The sequence below is a fragment of the Falco punctatus genome (assembly GCF_963210335.1).
Source record: "Falco punctatus genome assembly, chromosome: 2".
In the NCBI taxonomy this organism is placed as follows: domain Eukaryota; kingdom Metazoa; phylum Chordata; class Aves; order Falconiformes; family Falconidae; genus Falco; species Falco punctatus.
This window is the reverse complement of record NC_137581.1, coordinates 119,761,933-119,788,842: the sequence shown is the minus strand read 5'-3', so window position 1 is coordinate 119,788,842 and position 26,910 is coordinate 119,761,933. Positions and strand designations below refer to the sequence as shown.

General features: G+C 44.6%; 1 protein-coding gene across 2 annotated transcripts in view; it reads left to right on the top strand.

Annotated features, from left to right (window-relative positions):
- Nucleotides 1-1,195: 1,195 nt before the first annotated feature.
- Nucleotides 1,196-26,910, top strand: part of ALCAM (activated leukocyte cell adhesion molecule) — a 124,603-nt gene continuing 98,888 nt past the window's right edge. The window contains exon 1 of one of the 2 annotated variants that reach the window (XM_080376020.1): nt 1,196-1,557. In XM_080376020.1, coding sequence (XP_080232146.1) covers nt 1,458-1,557 — 100 coding nt within the window. In that variant the 5' untranslated portion in view covers nt 1,196-1,457. The remainder of the gene's footprint in view (nt 1,558-26,910) is intronic. The other variant, XM_080376019.1, reaches the window with a different exon arrangement.

Here is a 26,910-nt window from a genome sequence, read left to right as displayed (position 1 = left end):
GATTAATCAGGAAAAAAAGACGCAGGCTGAGTTATTCTAAACCTACTCTGTATCACGGTAATGCTTGAGTGTTCTTAGTCGTTAGCCATCATGAAACTTGTTTTGAGAACAGTGAAGATATTATTTGCAGAACAGACCGGGTAAGTTTGTCTTTGATTTCCAGGAGTTTTGGGGAAGTTCCTGTCTAAGAATTCACATCATCACATGGTCAAGTGAGATAAAGCACTTGACACTTTGGATTTCACTACCAGAAAGTCCCTCTGGAGGGGCCAGCGATGATTCATATTTTTAGATTTCGGACATCAGGCTTAGTTCATGTGGCAGCGTGGGAGATATGTTGGGCACCCCGTGCCGTTACCGTTGGCTGTGGCTGGCTGAGCGCTCGGGGTGCCCATTACCCCCCTCAAACAGCACCCCTTGCTCTGGCCGGGGGGTGGGGGAAGGCAGCGCGGGGCAGCGAAGTGCTCCTGGGTGACATTCCTTCTGCCAGGGATCTCTTTGACCTTTAGGGCAGCCGACTTCTAGAGTGATGAACGATCCCTCCTTTGCCCTTCAGCACATTTCTTCACGCAATGATGTGTTGTGAGCTCCTTTCCCTTCCCTTTACCTGACTCCTATGATAAATTAGTTAAATCAGATTAAACTGGTTATTATCATCTCTGGTTCCTTTTACTTTTTCTGTTGTGGCTAGGGAGGGGATAACAAGGGCCTCCATCACACTTCTAAAGACAGAACATAACAGGCATCAGGCATCACTACTATTATTATTATTATCATCATTATTATTATTAATAATAATAATAGTTAGCTTTTTATTTGAAATACTGCCATCCAGCACACATCCTGCGCACAGAACCAGCCAAGCCAACCGGGCAGATGCAGAGGATGGCTGGGCCAAGGGGGGCCGGCTGGACCCGCACCCCACCAGCCCCACTGCCCCCGCCCCGCTGCTTCCACGGTGCCCTCGGGGGGCAGCAGCGGCCCCGTCCCCCCGCGGTCAGCAGCGGCCCGTCCCGGGGGGCAGCAGCGGCCCCGTCCCCCCGGGGGGCTGCAGCGGCCCCGTCCCCGCGGCAGGCCCGGCCTAGCGGCGGCGGCAGCGGCGGGGCGGCGGCTGGCCCTGCCCGCCCGACGGCGGGGGCGGGGGGGGCGGACCCAGCGCTGCCGCTGCCGCCGCCCGGCTCCGCCTCTGCCGCCGCAGCTCCCAGTCCTGGAGCGCCGCTCGGCTGCCAGAGGGAAGCCGCCACCTGCTCCGGTGCGGAGTCGCTCCTCGCTGAGACGGAGAGTCAGCCGCCCCGCAAGTTCCCGCTCCTCCCGCCGCCCCGGGAAAGCTGCCGCCTCCCCGCCTCGGAGGGGGAGAAACCACCGTCCCGCTCCGCTCCGAGAGGGAAGAGCCCCCGCGGGCGCCGCGCACCGCCCCGCTCCGCCGCTGCCTGCCGGTCCCGCCGCGGGCAGGCGGGATGATGGAGCCCCCCGCCGCCGCCGCCGCCTGCGCCTCCTGCCGCCGCCCGCCGCCGCCGCTGCTGTGCCTGCTGCTGGCAGCGCTCTGCCTGCCGCCCGGTGAGCGCCCGCCCGCCGCGAGCAGCGGCACCCGCGGCCGCGCTGTCCCGGCCGCACCGAACTTGCCGGGGGGGGAGGCCGGGGCCGCGGGTGGCCGTGCCCGCCCGCCGCTCGCTGCCGCCCGCGGGGCCGCCCTTCGTCAGCTGGGGGCTCTGCGCCGGGGGTCGCTCCCGGTCCCGCAGCCCCTTTCGCCTCGGCGGGGAGCGGCCGGGGCTGGTCCCCTCCTGCCCCCGCCGCCGGCCCCCGGGGCGCGCTGCTGCCGCCTCTCCCGAGGGGAAGGCAGGGGCTGCCCCAGCCGGGGGGGCGGCGGGGGGGGGGCTGTTTCGCCTCCCCCCGTGGGGAGCGGCGGCGGGGTCCCTCCGGGGCGTTGGCAGCGGGCGGCGGGCGGGAGAGCCGCGGCTCGGAGCGGCACGTCCCTGTGGCCAGCCGCCTCCAACTTGGGCGCTTCGGCCGCTCCTTCCCTCCCCGGCTTCGGTACCGGGGTACCCGGGGGCGGGCTGCCGGGCGCGATGCCGGGGGGTACCCGGGGCGCGATGCTGGGGGCACGCGGGGGCAGCGCGGGTCCCACGCCTGGCGGTCGCGCTGCGTGGGGTGAGGATGGATCTGGCTGGCGTGGGTCACTTACCCCCTCCGTCCCCGCCGCCCCGTGAAAGCGCTCTCGAGGCGTTAGGGAAGTGGGAAGGCGCGGGGAGTGCTAAATACCCTGATTGTTGCGGGAATATTTTGGCCATGAGGTGTTTGTAGGCTTTATTTTGTAAATATTGAGCGTGAAAGTGAAGTCTGAGGGAGAAGCTGTGAAGTGCGGAGTGCTGCATTCAGCGCGGAGCCCGGCTCATTATTCTTGTAGAAAGAGCGTCAGCCTGTGGTAACGTTCTGTATTGCTTTAAGGAATGGCTTTGCCTTTCTGCGCCTGCCTTTGCTGCCGCGAAGGGTTTGCAGAAGTGTCGAGTTGGTGGTTTTTCATTCCTGGCCTCTGCCCTGTTACTGTGTGCTTTCCCGTTAACCATTTACAGGCAGCATCTTCTCATCCAAAGGGAAGATCAGAACAGAGCTTTTTTTTTGCTGCATTTATTAATGTTTCTTTTCTACAGGCGCTAGTTCAGTAGGAAATGAGCTACAGCCATAAAGTAAGGCTGCCAAAGCTTTAATTTCAATTAGAATAGTAAAAAGAAAAAAGCTCCAAACAGAACCCAGAGCGATGTTGGAACCATAAGCAATATGGCAGGCTGTTCTGCTAGGCTTTTGCTTTGGCAACTACAGTGTGTAATCACCGTAGGACATAAAAATTATCAGTCTCGGTGGCAGAACTTACAGAAGATGCTGGTTTCTGTAATGTAGAGAAAGTCTTCAGGAGAGATTGTTTGGTTTATGAGATCGGAAAGGCATGTGGAGTATCCAGGAGAGATAAGCACCTCGGCTCCTAAGCAGCATGACTTGCCCCCCCCCCCATGGAGAGGTTTATCCTAGGAAATACAAAATGATCTCACTGATTGTGTGACTGTCTACATTCTCCCACTGAATGAAACGTGAAGCCATAAAATATTTTATCTCGGGAGTTGTGTTGATGGAGATGTATAAAAAGGTGGGATGTGACCACTACGATCTAAATAATTGGTTGGAGGTAAAACCATCTGCCTGGTTCTTTCTGCTCTCCATTTCTTCCTTGCCCTCTCAAGGAGAAGCTCGGGCTAACGGTGTGAGCAAAGACCTAGGGGGAGGAACCAGCCCCACCTCGGCTCAGAAACTTTCTCTGCAGTACTGAAAATGCCTGGGAAGTCTAATACAAGATTTAAGCCTCTAGTTCCCTGTTTGTTCTGTGTGTAAAAGGTACTTAAACATTAAAATATCCATAAAAAGCTCTTGATATGACTGTAGGCTTCACGTTTCTTTCTCCTTGCTATCTCAGCTATTTTAGATGATAGCTAATTTGCTATCATCTACAACAAATTCTGGATATATTACTCTATCATGTTGCTTGGCTTTTGGGAGTGCCATTTCAAGTTTGCATATTGAAAGCAATAGATAAGCTGTTAAAAGCATATTAAAAGTTTATGTGCGTCAGGTGTAGATATCTCCAGCAATATTCAAGCTGACTGTAGATCCCCATGAGAAATTTTGAGTTTCTTTTTTGACAAGGTAAACTGCTGAGGAAAATATACACTTGAGAGAAAAAAAAAAAAAAAAAGAAAGGGGGGGTGTCCAAGTCTGCATTTGGTGCTAGGAGACTGAGTCTAGGTCAGACTAAAGGAGAACACCAATTAAAATTTCATACTTTTCTAGAGGAAATGACTATGTGAAAAGGAAGTTAACTCTTAATCAGGAGCTAATCGTGACCTTTTGTAAAGCTTCCCTCTCCCCCTGCTTTCTGGTGAATTACAAGTACCAAGCTCAGTGTTTCTGGTACTATGTTTTATTAGTGAAGACTTGTTACATATCCCCACATTGTGTAAGGGTAGTGAGGCTGTAATGTGTGGTCTTCTCATTCACATGACATGTGTTCTCCCTCCTGACTAAGGGGTTTTTCCCCTAGTACATGTGGTGCGATGCTGACCTGCAGAAACTGGCTTTCTGTATTAAGATCTGAAGTGCACATGGATTTTCTGAACGTGAAGTCAGGAAATGTCTGCACGATGTATATATGTTTTGACATATTATGTATCCAACGCACAGGTAGCAAAACAGTAAGTTGTTAAATTGTTTGCTTTGGGAAGTGTTTGAAATCTTTTTTGGTTTTTTTTGTTTTGAATGTGCTAGAAAAGTCTCTTAACATAATTTATTTTTTCCTTCTTGTGCTCCTCCCTTGCTCTGCTGGGTTTCTTAGCAATTCTCATAAGGCAGAGGGCAACAGCAGAAATCATTCAGGTCTGTAAATCTCTGAAATTTCAGCCCATTGATTTTTACTGGAGAAAATATATGTTATTATGTTCATGAAATAATTATCTTGGGATTAAATATGACTTACCACAGATACCTTATTTCCACTTTCCAACCTTTGTAAGAGTAATAGCCTTTCTTACAGTACCATCCATACTCCTTCCTGAAGGTAACCTAGGATGCTAATGTGTAATCCCAGGGTAAACAGTTTCAGCTGTCTTTGTAGTAGAAGTTAAGCTATTTGTTGGCTTATTTCCAGCAGAAAGTTTTGGGGAGCAGAATCTCTGAATATTTATGCACAATGACACATGAAGGGGAAACCAAAGAAAATAGCGTTGTGTTTTACATAATGCAGATTACATCTGGGATCAGGATAAAATTATCTTCTCTATTTTCTTACAAATAGCCTACTTCTGTAGTGCGTTTTATAGTCTTAAGCTGTCAGGGTCCTCACTGCAGATTTCCATGACGTCACACCTGATTACGTATGGTGCAAAGGACCTCCTACATAAATAAGTACTACTGTGGTGGCAATAGCTTTAGTGTGTTGGCTGGTCATACCACATCACACCACTGTGGGCTTTTCTTAGGTTCCTGACACAGGGACATACTGGAGGGTAGTTTTTGCTAAACTTTTGCTAAAACTGCTGGAGGGTAGTTTTGGACTGATTGAGTGCAAGAAAAGCAGACTGCTGAGTAAGAAACAGCTACGGAGGAGCCAAGCCTACCTGTATATACTTTGAGCTTATTACCACTTGAGAGACTGAATGTGCTAACTTTGTAGGAGCTATAATTTGTAACAAGACCTCCTAATGCTAGATGATCAATATTCCGTTTCTCTTTCTGTGAGCTGCACTACATGACCCTAGGTGTGATGGCTACAGATAAGCTTGCTCAAGGGTTGATCTGCAGCACTTGTTCCACTGCTGTTTCACATGTCGGAGGTTGTTTTTTGGGTTTTTTTTAATACTGCCATGCTGATTGTGGAAACAGTTTTTTCACATCACTAACAATATGGTTTTTCTAGTATGGTCTTGTTTAGTTCAGCAAACTGATACAGGACTAGACTTTTACATGTTGTTTTTTGAGAAAGAGTACAATATCCAAAAACTGTGATCTACATACTGTCTGTTCGGTGCTCCTCAAAGTTCCTATTGGTTGACTAGCGTATAGCTTATTCCTCTGGTCATACAATGATTTTATTTTTTTTTTTTTAATAGAAAATGCATGTAAACTGCAAGGCCACACTTGTAAAAGAATTGAGGACCTGTTGCACTGTGCTGATTTCTCTTGAGTTCCTCTCCTTTCAAGAAAAATAGTTACGCTTCCATGCACCGATGCTCAAATGAGAGACTCTTCAAGAACTGCAAATGCTGTAGGGTGATAATTAGAATTGACTTGAGCAGAACGTGATTTATCCAGGAAAAACTGAGTATTAACAACTCCCCTTGATTTGAAATTGTTGAGCCTTATCTTCCCTGAAGACAAGGCTTTGACCTACACATTCTTTATCCTGGTATCTTTTCTTTAATAAGAACAGGATGGATATTAAAGGAGGCTCTATGTTCCTGTCTTTAATACACTTGAAAATTAATTTTATCTTTTAGAGAGGAGATTGTAGTATAACTGGTATGCTGACAATCTACTACTGGCAGCCATTGGATCGAGTTTCTTCCTTTTTTCTGGTTTTGTTTTTGTTTTGTTTTCATTCTTCCCCCCATGTGTTTTATTGAGGATGGCTTGAATCACAGGCAGTCCTACGCCTGTGGATGTTAATCTTCTGCTCCAAAGTGGCAACTCTTTTGAGGATACCTGCCTGCCTTTTAGATTAAATTGCTTTTCTTATCATGCATCTAGGTCTCCAGAAAGGCAAATAAATATTTACTTATTAAAACAACTGCTGCTTCTACTGAACTGGTATTTTTGCTGTTAAGAAATATGCCTCTTCTTGGAGGCAAAAAAAGGGAGAAAGTGATAAAACCAGAGAGAGAGTGCCTGCAGCTTTAGGGTATGATTTTTAGAGGTTATCAGGGGTTAGAACAGTTCTGTAATGTTTGGTTAGAAAGCATTTGAAGTGCCTTCAATAGCAGTGGAAATACTGATCTGTTCCCTTGATAACAAGCAAAAAGTGCATTTGGTGATTTAATGAGTGTTTCAGCAGTCTATATATCCGTATCATCTGTTTTCAATTAAATTGTACTCCGGATGGTTAACCCCTTATTGTGAAGAAAAACTTCAGATGCTTGAACCGCGTTGATGCATTGCATTTTGTGCTGCAGTAGCCCCATCTGTAGCACCTCCCGGCATCAGTAGACATGGCTATCGGTCACAGCAGTTTTGGTCCTGAGGGAAAGCACTGAAACAGCAGGCACATTTTAAACATCTCCTCCCATCTCATGGAGAGCAGAAGTCCTCCGGGCTGGAGCCCTGGCAGGTTGGTGATATTTCGACATGTGGCCGAAGCTCTGGGCGGTGGCTGTCCCCTTCCCTCGGCTAGCTCTCTCGTACAGTGTACCTGATGGGTGCATCCCAGCTGTCTGGGCTGGGGAGTCTCGGTTTTTTGTTTTAACAAAACATTGATTCTGAGCAGAGTTGGCATCTTTTAAGCTTGAAGAGCTATGGCAGCTAGTTCAATAGAGGGAGCTCCACTACCTTACTGTTAGCAGCGTGTCTCCGCGTTTTGCAGACCTCTGGCTTCAGCTTAAAAGTTGTGTTAAAAGTCTTTGTTTCTTTGCAGTGTTCTGTGGTACCAGGCTTTGTTTCTGCAGGCGTCTTACCTTCATCACAGGCTTCCTGTTGTGTGAAGGGGAAGGAAGGACAAATCCCAGTCATGTAACAGGCAGCCCCCAAACGATGACTCAGTTGGAGATACTTCTCTTTTGCAGCAAGGCACTGTGTGTTTTGAATGGGTGCGTCACAGAATCGGGTTTTAAAATGACCTCTTCATGTCTTCCGGGGGGGGGGGGGGAGATTCCTGGAGAAGCTCAAAAAGAAATAGAATAAAAAGAGGGTACTTTCTAAAGATGAAATGGGCCAAGAGTGGTGTTGCATGAAATAGGGTACAAATAGGATGATTGCACTAGATAGACTGTTGCGGTGAGAGAAGGCTAGAAGATGTATCACATAGGACCTTTGTTTAACAAAATGGACTCTTTCAGTAAGTTCTTTTAGGCTCGTAAAGGAGAACTGGAATATGTATTTTGTTCTGTAAAAGGAGTCTGGATTCTAAGCTATTGTAATAGAAAGCCAGTTCAGGTATGTGCTGGTATACTTTTGACCCGTGCCGTGTCTCTAACGCAGAAACAGGTACATACAGAAAGCTGATAACTGTTCTGCAAAATTAGGATTTTACATTTTTCTTGGATCCTTTATTTTTCAAATTTCATTTCTTATCAGACTATTTTGAAACTAATTATGAAGCCCCATTAAGGACAAGCCCTTCTAAAAAAAAAAAAAAAAAAAGTCCTTTAAATTGGGTCACCTTCAATTAAACTTGTAATGAACTCAGCATTATTCCTCAGTCAGATGAATCCTGCACAAATACAATGCACAGAAGTTGCATATTTTTGATTGAACTAGAGAAAATAACTTTAGATATTGGATAACAAAATAGATGTAGCTTGTCTACGTCTAAAGTTAAATGGGGCATTTCACACAACTGATTGACATGTTAAGTTTTTGTTGTTTTTTTTCTCTGTGAGTTTTTGGGGTTCTGTGGGTTTTTTTTTTGTGGGTGGGTTTAGGTGTTGGTTAGGTTTTGTTTTGGTTTTTGTGGTTTTTTTTTTTTTTTTTTCTTTTTTTTTTTTTTTTTCCCAAATCAAAGTGGAAGAACTTACTTTTAAAAAACTTGCTGTTGAATTGAGTGAGTTTATCATGCTGGCCAGGAAGAATTGCTAAGGCTGAGAGGCAAGAGAGGGCTGATGTGGTTTATCTGTGCAGTGGAATGGTAAATGTTCACATAAGCCTCTGTAACTAGGTAGCTTACAGAGAACACCCAGTTTGAACTGGGCTTAAAAATAGCAGTTAGATGCAGGTGTGAGGTCTTAATGTTAGTTGTGAGATGTGGTTCTTTAATTGCAGTTCCTGAATTATTTTGCTGTTGATTGTCTAGAGTTTTAGCCTGGGTATTACTCCCTTTTGGCATGGAATTTTGTTTCATGAAATGTAGAAACCAGCATGCATTTAGCAAAATGAGTTCTGTGACTCATCCAGATAAAATCATATCTGTTTGTTAGTTTATTCTACTTGTTTTGGAGAGCAGAGATGAGCTTAATGGCTTTTACCTACAAAGCTATACATGGAACAGAAGAAGAGGGACAAAGAATGGAAAGTTTAGGCGGGATTTGGGGAACTTCAGTGTAGCTGTGTAACATCAGAAGAGAGAAGGTTTCTGAGTCGGTTCCTTCATTCTCGATACTGCACATCAAGTTGTATAATAAGTGTTTGCATATGGAGAAGACGATAGGGGAAGTGTTATCTTACAACTCATTCACATAGCATTATGGGATTTGTTTTCTCAGATTGGGGAAGTTGAAAGTTTCTGACACTGCCAACAAAGTAGTGTGCTGACAACTGGTGATGTAAATCAAGAAAACATTTGCATCTTACACTTGACAGCTTGAAAGGTTAGCAAGGGGATAATTTTTCCAACTTTAATTCATGACTGAGACTTATCGTTTGTGTAATATTACTCCTCAGTTCTCAAACTACTGCACAACTTACTGCTAGTCTTGAACCCTACTTACCCACAGAAGCAATAAGGAAGTCAGTAATATGAATGTCCCACCAGGTTCCAGTTTATATGAGTGATTTATGTTTCTTACTATCAGGTTTCTGTACAGACAAGAACTCTTGGTAATGCAGAGCTTGCTGTGCAGACTGTTCTATGATTTGAAACAGTTGCTAATATATAAGCAAATAATGATGGTGACTTGCATAAATTTACATTTTGCATCTTTGTTGCCATTGTAAGTGGGGTTTTTTTGTTAATGTTTTCTGGAAGCTTTCAATATTTTTGCTGTAGTGATTTAGCTCTTGACATGGTTTCTGTACCAGGGCTTTGCCTTTTGGAGGGGTAGCTGTTCCACGGCTTAGTTTGACCTTGCTCATCACACTACTGTTGAATGATGCAACAGGTTCTGTCTTAGCTTTGAAGTTTAAGTCCTTAGTATGACCTTTACCCAAAAGGTTTAACCCCAGTTAATGTGTGCTGTCCTACAGCAGCAAATTCCTCAGTGTCTGCCTGACTCTCTGATGTTGGCTTGGGGCTGCTGGAAGTTCACCTGCAGGTTCGGCAAGGGTCAGGTCCTGGTATTTCAGCCAGATTCAGTTGTGTCTGCAGGTCATTTCTTGTCATTGCTTATCATTTTAAGTGCCCCGCAGTGTTAAATCCAAAACTTCTGCACAGCTTCCAAGGGTGGCAGGGGGAGGAGTCTAAAGCTTTTGAGATAGTGGAGAGTAAGTGGCAAGTTGCAAAGCTGATAACCATGGATGTAGAAAAAAGCATGCTAACAGTTTTTCTAGTTTAGGTTCACGGAATGTATTTGGCATCTTCTATGCATCTTAACATAGCATATGCCTGCTTTGTAAGAAACAAAGTTATTTATCTCAAAAGAGCTGTAAGCCCTTGTCTGCAGCCACAAGGAAGCTGCTGTAGGACTGGGGAAGGTAACCTTTCCGGCCTATATATCAAAATCCTGGTATATCAGAGGGCCATAAGAGGTGTATCATGTCTGCCTGAGGGCCAGAGGGGTAGGATTGGCAGGGAGGAATGTGTTTTTTCAGAGGTCTTGTGGTGAGAGTGGGGATGTAGCAGGGTGTTGGGGCATGCTGGTGGCGTTAGGCTCTGCAGAGCCTGCTGGCCACAGCCACGGACCGGGGCTTGGAGCACTGCCGCAGCCACCATGCAGCACAGCTGGGTGATGGCAGCTTCGGAGTCGCTCTTGGGCAGCGTGCCACTCGGGAGCCAGAGGTCAGAAACTCTCTGTAATGGTGGTCGCCTATAGTGACCGTGGTGGCCGCTTCCTTTCAGCTGTGTGGGAGGGGAAGGGAAGAGTCTGTGTTCCTCCCAGCCGTGAGAAATTACCCGCTTTTGCTGGGGGCGCACTAACCCTCTGAACTGCTGCAGAAAGGCATCTGCTGGCTTTAGGAGCGTCCCATTTATTATTATTTTTTTTTTCTTCCTGCTCTGAATGGTGTGCAAAGCACTCAGTAGGTCACTTTTTAATCATTATGTCCATCTGCAAGTACAGCGGTGATAAGGAAGGATGGGCTTCAGCATACTCGGTATGCTGGTGATCTTTGGCTCTCTTTCCATTGCATCAGTGGCACAGGGCACAGAGGAATGAATAATGCAGTGTGTTTCTTTAATGAATGCTGAATGGGCGAGCGTGAGCTGCCAGAAGCTTCATCCAGAAAGCAGCAGGGTGTCATGAGGGGTCATACCCGCACCTGGAGGAGGAGAAGAAGAAGGTAAATTGGTTTTAGCTGGAATTCGCAGTCCAGTTTTATAAAATGTGGGAGTTATTTTGAAGACTGAAGTTGATGGTTCAGCCCAAAAAGCTTGTTAATTTTTCTGGATGGAAGTAGTGCTTTTAAACTGTTTTTTGAAGTGAATTACTGTTACAGCTTTACATATGGTTGCTCCTGAGGGCCATGTATGAGCTTCACATCTGGAAGCTTTGTGTAAGCGTATATAAAACCTAGCCCTCTTGCTATGGTGGGGTGCCTTGTCTTAGGTGTGGATTCAAATTCACAAAAGCCCCGTAAATAGCTTGCTTTTTCTTGCTTTTCAACTGTGCTAATCTTCGAGGTGTCACCATCCCTAAACGGTGATGATTGTTCTGAGAAGCTTTTCTTGTAGGTGTGGAAGAGCAGAGTGGTGAGTGTGGTGGGTGCCGTAGCTCCTTGGGAGGAGGCTCTCTTTGTGCAGTGGAGTAAATATTTGTTACTTTTTTGGACATACTGTACAGCACTGACTTTTTTCATAACCACACAAGGAGATTGGTGGCTCATGGTCTGCAAGTTCTGTGACTGTGTAGTAAACTACATAAAACTTGAGTGACCCAGTTAATTGAAAATGGTAATAGATGCTTTAAGAAGACTATTGCAATGAAATTCTTTATTTTCTTAGTAAAACTTTTCATAAAGTCTGGATGGTTTATTTAGTGCGGGTTTTGGTGTGTGTTGGTGGTTTTTTTCTTCTTCTGTTCTTTCTATAAAGGTGGACCGTTACTCTTTCTTTAGGAAAGGCAGTAAGGATAGATACTAGACAAACAGCTTTATCCAGGCTTGTGTTAATTCCAGGTATGAGGTTAAGACCTAAAACTTCCATCTGCTAATAAAATGTTCAGCTTGGCAGTTTCCCATTAGCTTTCTCAATGGCAACTTTAAAGGAAAAAACCTATAAAGTTGCTTTGATTCCTTCTATTCAGGGAAGATGGAGGACTGCATGTGGGTTGAGGGTTGGAGTTTGTTTTTTTTTTTTTTAATATCATTTAATGAAAGAGGAAAGTAATCATGGTCTCTGGAGTAAGTGGTACTGTGTGCCAGCCTTTTCAAACAGTGAAGTTTGACAACAGTTTCCTTCTGTCTACAATTGGGACTGACAGCGGCTTAGGAGAGCCACTTTTCCCTAGGACATGTCAGCAATCCTGGGCTGTTAAGCCAGTTTGGAAGTACCACAGCATGCCTTTTAAGAGGATTTGAGAAGTCTAACCCAAACTCTGGTACTTCAGTGGTGGAAAAATAATCTGAGCTTTAGGTCTCTTGTGGCATCGTGTCATTTGCTTGAGCTACGCCTCAAACAGTGAATGCTTTGTGGCCTTTGGCTGCTCGGTAAAACTTTAGTTGCAATTACAAGGCTAGAAAATTTTATGTGGGCTAATTCTGCAATAGTCGCACATCCTTGATAATTGCTATTGCCAACACGCTGTTTGTGAGTCCACAATGCTTAACCTTGTCCAAATTGTATTTGCAGCTATACCTGATGAGAGTTGTATGCTCAAGAGTTCTCCCCATGTCAGGGGTAGCCAAGCTTTGCCCTGCAAGACTTGGAGGGTGGGAGGTGCTGTGTGACCTGACCTTGAACAGCACGTGTCCGGGTCAGAAAGCCTAAGGAGGTTCAGCTTCCACCAGGACTTGGGGCAGGAGCAGTGATTCCTCAGAGATGGCACTTCTTCCCTCTGTTGCAGGGAAGCACTAAGGTGATGAGTGACTCTTGAGGCAGCCTGGCAGTCAGCCCCCACCAGCGGCCACTGCTGCAGCTGAGGAGCATTAGTGGCTTTATATGATTTAGCCCTGGGACCAAGCCCTAGTGTGGGCTCTAGCTATGTCTTCTAGGTGCTGTATTTTGTATGTACCCAGGTGTGATCTCTTCTACTGATGGCACATGCAACTGGAAGCTTAAAATTTTGTGGAGTGCATTGGCATGCAGATTCACACTGGAAAAGCTGCTGCTTTTCTGCCATTTTATTTGGAGGGGAGTCTAAACTTGTTTTTCCAAGATCATAGGAATTGGAAAAAGATACAGAAATGGAATACTCGAAATTTTACCCACAGATTTTTATTCTTTTAACAGCAAATGTTTAAGGAAAAAAAAGTATAAGTTCTTTCTTTGGTTTAAGGGAAACAAAATAACACAATAGAGGTGGTTTTGATTTATAAACTGCACTTGGACTTTAAAAGATATTTGGGAACATTTGAGGCTGAGAAATGGAACATATTTTTTGCTAAACTTCACTGTGTCACTGGCAGTGAATGTCTCTGATCTGTAGGTTTAGGAGGGTGAAGGCTTTAGAGGTGAGAACAATTAAGGAAAGCTAGAGTATTTAGAATTGCAAGAGCAGCACTTTGAATCTTTGGCAGGGTGTATTAATGTGAGAAAGAAGATGGACTGGCTTTATACTTAAAAGTTCAGTTTTCTCCCACTGCTCGAAGCAAATGTTTTTGACTGGAGCACATACGAACCAGCTGAAGGAGAAGTTTGCTGTCTGTAGCTGGTGAATTGGGCCAAAGAGGCAGCGCAGCACCTCTGCAGGGGATGGCATGTGCAAATAAATGGCAAAGAGCTTACTTCCAGCATGTTAAACCAGGCATGTCCCTAAAGCCTGTGAAAAGAAGTAATATGGAAAATGGTCTTCGCAGCAGAGACGGGGAAGGACGGAGCATCGCTTGGGAAGGCCTGCAGAAGGATGCTGCCTGGGCGGGGGATGGCCGTTTTGGTGGCCGGGAGGAGCTGTGGCTGGTGTGTGTGAGGCTTGCGTACGTGGTGAGCGCGAGCTTGTGGAGGACAGCTGGGCCGGAGGGACCCCGGCTTTGGGATCGGGCTGTGCTGCCGCTGGAGGGTGGTGGGGAGGCGGGGGTCCGGGAGCGGGCCCTCGGGGAAGGGGCCCAGGGCCCGGCCGTGGCTCCGCAGGGCCGGCGTGCGCTGCCCTTGCCCTTGTGGCTGGCGGGGAAGCGGCTGCCGGGGCAGGTGGAGTTTTGCTCGTGAGTGAAATGAGCAGAGAGCTTTCTGGAAAACGGGAGAGAACTGTTGCTAGAAGTGTTTTGAGGGAGAGGAGCAGAGCAGGTGGGGGCACCAGGGAAACCCATTTCAAGAGACACAGCGCCTGCTCTGCCGTCTGTATCGCCACATGCTCCTGGGTTCGGTGGGTTCCATAAGCAGCAGGCCGGCCTCTGGGGCAGCCCCCCCGCTGCCAGGCCGCGCCACTCGGCCCTTTGTGTTCCCCATGTCAGCCATACAACGTGGCGTTAGTCCCTGCCTTGAGACATTTGCTTCCCCACAGAGATTCCTCAAAGCTCAAGTGCTCCTACTCTGGGCTTGCACAGCCTGTGCTCGTAGGGCAACCGCCTGGAGTAACGTGTGTCTTCTGGGCAGCCTCCATCTCCGCTCCTGGTCAGTATGGATGGCCTGAGAAGCTGTTCATGCTGCCTTTTTTTGTACAGGAAAAACCCTCCATATTCTTCTAGTTCCTGTAAGAGGCTTGATGTACAAGGTGATGTGTCAGGGAAAGAGTGCTGTACACCGAGTGTAAGCACTGGGTGACCTACGTGTCCTGTGGAGCCATCTCCACATATTCCAGATGTTCTCTGGAGCAGCGTGCGCCTTATGCTGCCCTCGTTCAACGTGGCTGAGGAACTCATCTCTAGGACGAAGCAGCCCATATTCCTTAGTTTCTTCAGAACACATAAAACCAGACTGGAACATTAGTTATTTAATATGAACACTGTAATGTAGCTGCGTGACCCACTGCTGCTGGAACTGCAGCTGCCAACCATTTTTTCTAGTCTGAGCCTTTTCATGCTGCCTCCGACTGAGGTGGGAGCATCAGGCTGTGGTAGCTGACAGACAGCGTCAACCTACCACAGCAATTGTGCCAAGTCACAAAATGCAGAAAATGACACAATAGTTCTGGGCCGTGATCCAGCATCTGTTTGAATACCCAGCTTCTAAATTATTCAAGTATTTATATATATTCTTAGGGACCTAATTTTTAGGCTAAAGGTAGCAGGGTCCCTACAGAGGGGGCCCAGGAGGACTCGGTAAGCTGTAAGTGATGGTGTAGAGGCTGCAGAAGATGCTGGGTACCGTCTGTGAGTCATAGCATCTTTCTGCTCCTTGCAGAGGACTCCTGGCTAGCACAGCTTGCAAAGAAACAGTTTAGGTAGGGGGCTGATCTAATTCAGTCTTCCTGAGTATGATGCAAGTTCACCTCTTCGGCTGATTTTTTAAGCCTTCGCTTTTAAATTGGGCACGCATGTTTTTTTCATATATATAATATATGAGAAAAGATACGGGGGTTTTTTGTGCCTGTCAGCAAGGAATATGCAGCTTACTAAGCTTTCTTGAGTATAATTTTAAATGGAGAAAATGCTTCTATATAAACTGAGATTATCTCATCACAGTATTTTTATGATTGTTAATTAAAATGTGAGGAAATCCTTTAGAGCAGATTTGCAGTTTTGGGTCTTTTATGAGACTTAACATGAGAGATCTATTTTTATAGTTATGCCTTCTTATTAGTTTTGAGATTAGAATATGTTTAAATGCATGGCTATCAAATCCTGTGATGATTACTTCTTCATTTTGCAGTGTAGACTAATTCAGTTATGGTCCCATTCATGTGTTGTTTGTGCCCCAATTTTCAATGAGATATTGTAGTGCTTTATTGTCATTGCTATTTCAAATAAACTTCCAGAATAGTTTTAATTTGAACTTGAATTTTTTTTAATACTAACTTTCAGTGAAGCATATTTTGTTAGATTATTGTGAAAAATGACTGACTATTTAGGTTGTTTGAATTCCTGGAATTCCATTTTCATCAGGCTGGAGGACTGTAAAATATAAATGAAGGAAGGATTACCATGACTACTTACAAGAGACTTAAATCATTAAAAAATTGTCTTCACGTAAGTGGAAGCCTGTAAAATCTTGGCTCACAGTACATGAAATTGAGTTAGAAATCAAGACCTATAGAAAATTTACTGGGAGAAAGTGGTGGTAATTAAAACACTGGTGTGTACCCTGTTTTCTCTTTGCACTGGACAATTGGCCCATCAGTGGAAGATTGATTTTTAGGCATGGTGCTTTCTACTTGAACTTGGGCTCAGGCTAGAGAAAGAACTGGAGTGAAGATCTGAACAGAGCTAAACAAACTATTTTGTGTTTTTTTTTTTGGCCAAGCTCTAACCATGCCTGTAATAGCCTGACAACCTGAATTTCTTAATCACAGGCTCATCTGTCATCTCAAACAACACTTCAGAGTTCTTTGATTGCAGAATTTCCCAGCCTAGGAATAATTAAAGCATGGAGAAGAGTGATCAGCTGTAAATTGTGAAGGAAGTCAGAGTCCATCAGAAGTGAATGTGATGAGGATTGTAAGTCCTTTGCCTTGACCTATTTGTGAGATTGTCCATGTGGAGAGCCTTGTGCTCTAGGCCAGCAGGAGACGATGTAAAGGAGGAAAGGATGCTGCTCTTTTATCCCTGTAGGTCGTTAAACACAAGCTTTGTTTTTTTGGGGAAGATCTAGAGAGGAAACATGTCAGATAAAATATCAGGTGGAATGATCAGGGCTAATTATCTTACAGACTTTAAAGGGAGTATTTTATTAGAGGATCACATTGCTCAGGAATATAATGTATGTTTCCCTGATGCTTCTGTACTAGCCCAGGCGCTAGCATGGGTGCACCTATGTGAGCAGACTGCACTGTCAAAAGCAAAGCAAAGGGGGGAGGAGGAGGGAGCATTATTTGTTATGCTGGCAGGAGTATACATGCTGATGCGAGTTGTGTTTATATTAACAAACTATTCTGATACAGCTAATTAATCAGAATTTGTCTACCAACCTGTGCCTCAGAGATTATAGTCCTTTTGCAGGTGTTGAAGGAGAAAACTGAGAATGGGTGGAGCCTCACTGTTGCTGATGTTTAATAGAGGAAATGTGTTGAATGGGTTGTGGCTTTTTTTTTTTTTTTTCCATAAGCACATGGAGAAAAATGAGGATGGGAGTTGAAAGAAGAAATGAGAAGGGAAAGCAGAATTTTTTTATGAGAATAAGTGGAAGAAATAAAGGTTGGAGTATTTTTTGCCTGTCTTCTGAGAGAAAGTCATGAAGTCATTGAAAGGTAGTGGGGAGGTGGATGTCTGTCTGTATCTTTGGAGCTGTGGGAGTAGCGTGCCCATTCCCTGGGTGTTCTTTTCAGTGACGATGCCAGGAGAAACACAGGATTATGGTATTTGCAAGATTTCTGACACACAGATGTGCTCAGGAGACCTGTGGGACAATGACTAATGATTGCTCCTGACTCCTAGATTCCCTCCTAGAAAAGTAGTAACTTCTGATAACCTTGCATCTCATTTTGTCTTGGGTCATTTACCCAGTAATGATGCCGAGTACACCGAAGTAGTCAATATCATTTTTTTGTGGTGATTTTAGTTCAATCTTCATTCATGGAGGGAGAGTAGACCGTGAAACAGATGAACTGTTAGATAAAATATCAATGTTTCACATACAGGCTTTTGTATCGGTGCAATTGGATGCGTAGTGAAATTGAGAATCAATTATATAGCTGCTGCTTATCAGAAGTTAGCAAATGGTAAATGCAGTTTCATTTTTATAATCAATTACCTAGGCCTGGAACTTGTTAGAAAAGGTTAGAAGCCGTAATAATTTTCAGTAAATGCCTACACATTATCTCAGTGGATTTCTACACACTGGGTTTTAGGGAGATGAGGGAGAAATGTTTCTCTTCCCTGAAGTCTTTTAAACTGGCTTGTGAAAGATGAGGATCAAGCTCTTCAATATCTAAGCACAATTTGCATTCATCCCATGACAGATGATGGCATATACTTTCTCATTAGTCAAACACTTTTTTTTTCCCCCCAGTTGTATGCATAAATTAATTTTTACTTTCAGCTTTCTGAATTTAAAGGAGGTTTGCAACCCTGCATGGTTCATTTATCCACATCGTCACTCAGAATTTACAGATAAATGGGACAGTAACATAAGGTAACGTGCTTCTTTTTTTGTTATTTCTATTTTCCTCTGACTTCTGCACTCAAGAGAAGTTTGGGTCCCTGTTGGGAAAGTTATTTGTAGCTGGTGACTGGCTATGAATGCCCTGTGCCAGAAAACTGCTAATCTTCCAGTCCTGCTAGTCCATTCCAGCCAGTGTTCACTGTTCATATGCAAGCTTTCATATCCCTATTCTTGAAGTACCTTCTTATCAAACACTCCTTTATTTTTGTTCAAATGTTGTAGCATTGTTGTCTGCTTATTGACTCTCTCCTACGATTGTATTTCTGGAGCCTTCTGCAGGCTTTGTTGCAATTGCTCTTCTCCTGGCTGGCAGCATATCCTGTCAGTTGTGCACCTCTGGATAGCTTGCTTTCACTGAAGGATTTTTAAAAAAAGATCTTGTGTGTAATGTAATCATCTGGGTTTTTTAAAGTGCCTAATACCTGAAATTGCAGCTATCAGAAATGGTTGGATCAAGTTGTTCTGCTAGCCAGGTCACATGGGGCAGGCATTATTTACCAATAGGATATTTGATTTGATTATATTTCTCAGTTATTTTGCTTAGGTAAAAGTAACTTTTGGTAGAACTGGTGGTCTTGTACCACTTTTTTAATGTTAATTTTTATTTGTTTCTCCACGAGCACTGTAGGCTCTACTGCAACTGCTTATTGTACCTGATTTTTTGCTTATTTTCAACTTTCTTTTGAATAATAAGAAAAAAAATTCCTGCTCTAAGTTAATTTTAAAGTTATTTACCACAACTATTTGTTACTTCTTATTCAAGGCTAGCTTTTATAGACCAGTTAGTTTCTGAATCACAGTGTATTTTGGCTTCCTATGTTTCAAAGAGCATGTCATTGGCACTAGTCAGGCTCTTGTGAACTGTATTTTCTGTCTTGGTATGATTTTTTTTTTTTTTTTTTATCTGACTTAGTGGCCTGACTGCGCCTCTGTTTTTAGAAGTGATGTATAACGCTTATTTGAATCTGTGGCAATGATCAGTTGTTCTAAGGCTGCAGAATTTTCTTGTTTTTTGTGTCCTAAGTACTTACTGGGAAACTTGACTGACAGCTGCACATTGTGGCAGCAGTGAAACAAAGTATTTTCTAGGTACACTTGATACCTTTATTATCTGGAAATCTTTATTTAGCTGGAAGCAATGCTAAGAATAGCAACCTCTGCCAGCCTGACTGCCTCGGTTCTTATTCAGGTTTCAGTATCTCTATTGGGGCTGTTTCCCGCTGTTTTCCAAGACTGTGCAAGTCTTATCCAGTTGCTCCAGCTTCTTGCAGGAAATTACGTCAGGGAATCTAGATCACACGGAGGGTTTAACAAACTCTTTGAGCTTGTTATTGTTGATTACAGGGTAGGGCAGGTTTCTCCTGGCAGTGGCTTTCTGGGGTGCTAAGTGCTGCCTGGGGCTGTGCAGAGATCCTCAAATGAGCATAGATAGCACTCTGGTGTGGTGAGATGGTAGCTGCGTGTGTGTAAGGCTGTGCTAGGAGTTGATTTTTGGAGGTGCTGCACAGCTGCATTGGAAATGAAGTGATTTTCCTTCAAGATTTGTTGCTGCCTTATTGAACATCCGAGCTTTACAGAAGTGGTTGGAGACTTGCAAGACACTTTCTGAAAGTCCTGTGTGGACTGGAGGACATAAGAGTCAGGTCTGCTCTTCATAGAGACGAGGGGAGGCTTTTGGATTTTACAGCAGTTCAGCACCAGCACCACAATCTCCTCATCCTTGTCCTGGCCAGGTGGGGTTGTCCCACTGGCAGATGCTGCTGCTGCACCTGAAGCAGTGCTGCTACAGGGTGGGCTGCGGAAGCAGTAACCCACTGGCTCACTTCTGGCCACAGAGAAAACTTGATGGAAGTCGTTCCTGTCATCATCTAAAATGACAGAATGAAAGAAATTCAGGAGCCTGTGAAGGACTCTGTTACTGGATGAAAGGGCAGATTGGATGGAGATGGAAAAGCTAAGTGAAAGGTGAAGGAAAGGAAGAGCAGAGGGAATGAGAGCTGTTGTAGAACTTTTTTTTTTTTTCCCCATAAATAAATAATAAAAAAAAAGGCAAACCAAACCACAAAAAACCTCTTACCGGCATTAGGCAGTAAAGCCCAGGAATGATTTCTTTGCTTTCTAGTTTGTATTTTGCACAGCTTATAAAAGTGATATAACTGTGCTTCATTTATATGTCTATCAATAATTGAGTCTGTAATTAAGGCTTTTATTACCAATAAACCCTTGTGATTCTGTCTACTGAATATTATTAAAGCCTATTTTTCATTATGAATTTCTCCTAATGATCAGTTATGAAAGTATTTTTTTAATTTAAAAATCATTGGCAAAAGCATTTGCTTGGCAATTATTTTTTTTCCCAGAGTACAGAGTAGAAGAGAGCAATACAGCAGAGATGATGATCCAAGCATTGCCGTCTCCATTCTTTTGTCTCACTAAGGAAACATTTTTACACCTTCAATGTGGTATGGGTTTAGGCATGCTGACTAGAATGTGTTTTAAACACTCTAATGTGCTACATGTAAATTCTTTGGTTTGCTTTATCATTAAAAGCTGCACAAGTTAAATGCAAGGAAAGCAAGTGGTACTAGAGCATTTTGTAAACTGGTCCCTACAGGTTAGCAGGTACTTCCATAGGTGCCTTTTTTTCTTGCCCTTGCTTTGGGATGCAGGGTATCTTGTATGGGAAGGAGTGATCAAACAACTGAATGGCCAAGCAAACTGCTTAGGAAGGCAGTCATGCACCTTAAGAGGATGATTCAATAAAAATACTCTCTGGTTGCTGATACATATATTTTTCCAGGCTTTCCATTTCTTTTAACATTAATGTTCTAACAGGTATTAAAATACATAGTTATTTTTTCCAGAGTTTTGCTGCTTCTCATACTTTTCAATTTCTCCACAGGTTTGTGAAATAGACACGGCTATACTTACTTACCTTTCTCAGAGTATTAAAACAGCAGCCAACTGGTTGGCAAGAAAAATGTGGTTATGGTCTAATGTTGATGGTTTGACTCGAAATAATTTCTGAATCACTGTCATTAGAAAAGAGTTGGAATAAAGAAGATGCAATTGGAAGAAAAATAATCTTGGCAGGGGAGGGAAACCTATTTTACACTTAAAAGCCCCAGTGTGTTACAAGTAAGCATAACAGAAATGGAGATACTTTAATATATAATTTTTTGTTCAGTATAAGGTTGCTTTTTGAATAGTACTGAAATAGTTTTGATGTCATTGTTGAAAGACAAGTTGGAACTGGGAGGTAAAATAGTAGTAAGTTATACCACAGAAATTTATCCTCTGATCTCTCTGTTACCGTTGAACTTTCTGATCCATTTGCCTAATTTGCACTGGAATGTTTGCACAGCATAGCAAAGTCCGAATGACTGATGGGAAAACCTACATGCTTAAGCTCAAGAGCTCTATGAGGAAAAGCATTTGGTGTGCCTGCTGTTGTGAAAGGTTTTGCTGGTGTTATACCCGGTACCATTTCAAATATATAATTGTCTCCAGTGGGGAGCACTTGCTACAGCTGCGCTCACAGTCTCCGATCTGCACTGGATGCAGTGTGCCTTGCGACCTGCTCTCTGGGGTTGACGTTACACGCTGGAGGGTGTGGGGGAAGAACTGTGCAGCTCCCGTCCTGCTGGAGCTTTCCCCCAGGTATAGCCATGCTTCGTCCTTCAGGGATGATTTCTGTTACCTTCTGTCAGAGTTCGGCCAAAAGTACAGTGGCTTGAACGTTTTGAGCCACAAACGGGCAGACTGTTGGTTCGCTCTGGTCAGAAGCAAGTGGCTGGCAGCCAGGCTACAGCTGGCGGGGATGTAGGATGGTGTTGCAGGTGGGAGCTGCTCTCAGCAGTTTCGTAGTCTTCCTTGGACAAAACAGCCAGGTCTGTGGTGCTGCATATTGCATCACGACTGACTGAAAACCTCATCTGTCAGTTGTGTTTTCATCTCGGTGTGTGAGGGCAGAGGGCACGAAGGAGTCCATGTCCGCCTTGCTCAAGCAGGTGGAGCAGCCTGTCCCTTGGCTGGAGAGCGTCTGTGTGAATGCGTGTAGGGGCTTGTTGAGTTGGCCTTTGCCGGCAGTTACAGGTGGCTTCTTTCTAGAAAACCCATATTCCTTCTCCTGTAGCTCTTTGGATTTCTTAGTTGATGGTGATCAGTCAGAAGTAGTAAGGCACAGTGACAAAATGCTTGGACAGTTCTCTACCAGCTCAGAGAGAGCTGGAGGATTATTTCTGTGATCATACGTGAGTGATTGCACAAACCGTGGAAAGACAAGCTTAAATTCTGCTTCAGCTGTCGGTGCAGCTTCTCAAAGGTCTTTGCAAGTGCCACGTTTGGGATAGGCCTCTCGGGAAAAGCTCCTTAAGTAATTTCTCACTTCTGGGTAAATAGTGAGGATGTTGCTTTGTCTTCAGTTTTAGATGTTGCCCCTCTATTTCTACTCAAAAGATGTCAGAGTCAAAACCTACTTTTGATCAAATCAAAAGCCAGTTGTGGGTGATTTCTTTTTGATTTACCTGTATAGGAGTAGTGTCAGCTACCTATAGATGTATGATAGGTGTCTATTGCAAGAAAATGACTGGAGGAAAAGACATTTAGTTTCCCCTAGAGTTTTTTTTTCCTTCTAAAGATAATGTACATAAATGCCTGGGGAGAGAGGCAAGACTGTTACAAAAGTTCATTAATTTCACTGTTACCTGCTGTTGTCCAGTGGGTAGTTTTGTGTGGGATAACAATACGTTTGAGCTGGGTTTTTTATATGCTAATGACAAGACATGTACAAAGAAATGGTCCTCTTTTATTGTGTTCTTCATCTAGCACCTCCACAGCCTTCAATGAAGCAGTGGTGTTCGTGGCGTATCAATGAAATTCTCCTGTGTCTATTAACATACAGTAGATACATATTAAAGGAGGAGAAAGTCACAGTGGTATGTGTGGACTCCTGATCACTGTATTTTCATATAGTGTGTGACTTGTTTCCTGCTTGCCTGATACGGCTTACAGTTTACTGCTACTATCTGCATTTTTTGTATTGTAAACACAAGTTAGATGATGTTTTGAACTGGAACTTGATGAAGCAGAGCATACACGGCACAGCAATGGTTTCTGCACCAGCATAGTCTGTCTCTCGACATCCTGAGCCTTTTTTCTTCCTTCCGAGTGACTTGTTGCCAAAGTTGGACCTGCCACTTTGAAGACACTTGTCCTTAAAAGCACACTGCTGCTTCAGACTTTTTGCTGTTTTCCACAGTTTGAGGAGACTGGTGCCTGACTGTTTTTTCCTTTTCTTCTCCTCACTTCCCTTTCTCCCATTCTAGTCGCTTACAATCTTGCTGTTTATTCCCCTGTTTCAGTACGGCGCTCTCACAGCCTTGCCTCATCAGGCAAGGTAATGAAGAGGCACATCAAGCTGCTCTAAGGATGCAGAGTTTCCAGCTAATTGTGTGCTCTTGAATTGTCCTCTTAAACAGACTTTTTTCAGAGACGGACTATATGTCCCTTCACAGCCAGTTTCAAAAACACCTTTGGGTGTTTTAAGCACGGAGGAAGCTGTCCAGTACCTTCTCTTGCTTTAGTTCATTTACATGCTGTGAAAGTGGAGCAACCTAATTACCCTTCATCACTTGGAAGGTCACTTCAGCAGCACTTCCAATTAAGTTGTCTACATCAGTAAAACAGGATTTATTTTTTCCCCCAGATTTTCATTTGAGGGACTGAAGTCTCTTGTATCCCTTTGGTAGTCCTTGTAAAACTTCAGGAACTGAAGAAAAATACTGGTTTCTTCACGTAATGTACTGTTCTTTCAAAACTACTTTGTTGTCCAATTGCAGAGCTGGTTTATTATAGGCAGTGGTGTCCTTAGTGGAAGTTAAGTGATGTGTAGCTTCTGTCAACTGAAATCAAATCAACTTTCCTGCTGAGGTTTTGCTTGCTTGCTCTGTTTTTTTTGGGGGGGTATTTTTGGTTGGGTTTTTTTGTGGGTTTTTTGTGTGGTGTGTGTGGTGGTGGTGTTTTGTTTTGTTTTTAATCCTATCTGAAAGCTTATCTTTGTCTTAATTTCTTTTGCTGGTCTTAAGAACTATTTCATTTTTGTAGCAGTGTGAATCCTCACAGAGGAATAACTCGTGCAAACGTGTCAGTTAAGTTTTGCCATTGCAAATAGTGAGGCTTCTTTGTATTTGCTATTGTTACTAGGTGTGCTAAATAAACAGGGAGGTCCCTAAGGATTTCTAATGCTGGAGAACTAATTCTGACCCATTATAAGGTGGCAACTCTGACTCTGAGATTGCTGTGGCTGGATACCTGCTTTGTGTGTTGCGTGTGTAACTTCTATTAAAACAAAACATTAAACTAGTGAAGTTCTGGACTAGTATATTGTACATGCAAAATGACTCTAAATTAGTATAGGTGTTTCCGTCTCTTCTAGTTTGGAATGAAAGCTCTCCTTTAGCTTTTTTAGTACTTAGCAGTGACCTGCTCTGATACATTCAAGACAGTGTTTTGGTGACTATGAAGGCTTGATATGTTTAAGATTGATCGCTATACTTTGCTCTTGCTCTTGTGTTCTGGTGAGCATTTGTTTTAGTTTTGCCCTTCAGAAGTTTTACTAGGCTAGTTTGTAAGTGAGGATATAGTACCTTAAGTGGGTGTGTTAGATACTCATAGGTGCTGTTTTCTTTATTGATGTTTGCAAGTTGCACTAAATATTGTTAGGGAAAAAAAATAAAGCTAAGCACGAGATCTTTATGGGTAATTGTATGCTTTCAAAAATGTTATGCTTAGTTTAATGCATGCTTTAATTCTCCAGAAAGCACCCAAGCAAAAGATATGATGCAACAAACTTTGGTTAATCACTTTCTCTCCTCCACTTTGAATTACATATATCACAGCATGTCAAGTGTTTCTGCTGATTTTTAATGCCAAAAAGGTCTGAGCAGATCATGGAGCTACGGGTGGGGGTGGGGGTGGTGAATTACAAATCACTATACAGGAAGATTTGTGATAAAAGAACAGCAATAAGGGGGTGGTGGGGGTACAAATAAATAAAGTATGGAGACCAGGAGAAAATATCTCGAAGTGTACTCATGAAACTGTTTACCTAAGTGCAAATTTATAGGACAAAGTATATATGGCTGTTTAATGGGAAATCTGGACCATATAAAACTCTCTTCCATCAAACTATAATTTATTAAAAGCATGTGTTCAGTACAGGGTTGAGTTTAGCTTGTGATGGTGTTTGCTTAAATGGAAGGCTGTGTTTACCTTGTTAATCTTTATGCAAGTCTATTGATAGATTTTTGGATGGTGTAAAGCTAAATTTAGACTCATGGTGGATGGTCAAATGTGATCCATTCCAGTGCTGTATGGAATTCCTTCCTTGTTTTTCTGTTTTAGGTTTAACACTTGTTAGTTTGACAGATTTCCAAAGATCATTAAGTTTCCATGGCTACAGGTCAGCTGAGACCACTGTATTTGAAGTCCTTTACATTCAGCACTCTGTAAGCAGGACAAAGATGAGTATGTGTGTGTGAAGGGAAGAGACGCATGTATTTTGCTTTTGATTTAGATGCCCTTTCTGAAACAAAATGACGTGACATCTGTATGCTTCCAACACAAGATCAGAGCATGTCTGTGGGGACCTGGTGAGGCTTACTGACCTGTGAGCACAAGGCATCAAACAGGATACACAGATTTTTGAGACACAAGGCAACAGTGGATTATTTAAGCTACTGCATTGCCTAGGCTTGTTGCTGTCAAAGCACACGGTGCTGTGTGAGAGCTGCGCTGCCTGTCACCGAAGTGGGCTACTGGTGGGCCAGGTGGGAGTGCTGACGCACACACCTGTGAAGTGCTGGTTTAAGCGGGGTGAGAAGTGTTCCCCTGGAGAGGGCTGGCTTTTTGTGACCAGTGCGTGGCAAGGGTTTGGTAGTAGGGGGGCTACAGGGGTGGCTTCTGTGAGGAGATGCCAGTAGCTTCCCTTGTGTCTGATGGAGTCGGTGCCAGCTGGTGCTGAGACAGAGCCAACACTGGCCAAGGCCAAGCCAGCTGGTGATGGTGGTTGCACCTCTGGGATGGTGTATTTAAGAAGGGGGGGGGGGGGGGAACATACACTCCCCCTGGAGCAACAGCAGCTAGGAGGGAGGAGTGAGGCCTGAGCAGCTCCAGGCGCGGAGCAGAGCCCCCCCGGCAGCCCTGGGGAGCCCCCAGCCCAGGTGGGCTGTGCCCCCAGCCCATGGAGCCCCCGGGGGAACAGCTCCCCCCCGCAGCCCGGGCAGGACCCCCGGGGCAGGGGGTGCCCGCAGGGCGCTGGCGCAGCTCCTGGCAGGGCCTGTGGCCCCGTGAGGAGAGGAGCCCGGGCTGGGGCTGGGCTGCGGACCCAGTGGGGTCCCCCTGGAGCTGGCTGGAGCGGAGGGGCTGTGCCCCTGGGAGGGCCCCGGGCTGGGGCAGGGGGCGAGGACCCTCACCATGGGGGCAAGGAGCAGCAGAAACCATGTGTGAGGGACCAGCCATGGCCCCATCCCCGTCCCCCTGCACCACTGCAGAGGAGGAGGAAGAGAATTCGAGGCTAGAGTTTAGCCTGGGAAGAAGGGAGGAGTGAGGGGAAAGTATTTTAAGATTTTTATTATTATTATTTTTGTATTATCTGACTCTGATTTGATTAGCAGTAAATTAGATTTATTTTGCCCAAGTCAATTCTGGTTTACCCATGCTGGTAACTGCCGAGTGCTCTCCCTGCCCTTATCTCCATCCCCAGCCTTTCGCTGCCTTCTCTCTCCCGGTCCCGCTGAGCGGGGCGGTGATGGAGCAGCTTGGGTGGGCACCTGCCGTCCAGCCGGGGTCAGCCCACCACAAGCAGCCACATAACCTGTGGGAAGGATCTGCTTGCTCGTGAGCTGTGGGCATCTGCTGGAAATGGAGGTACGGGTTGC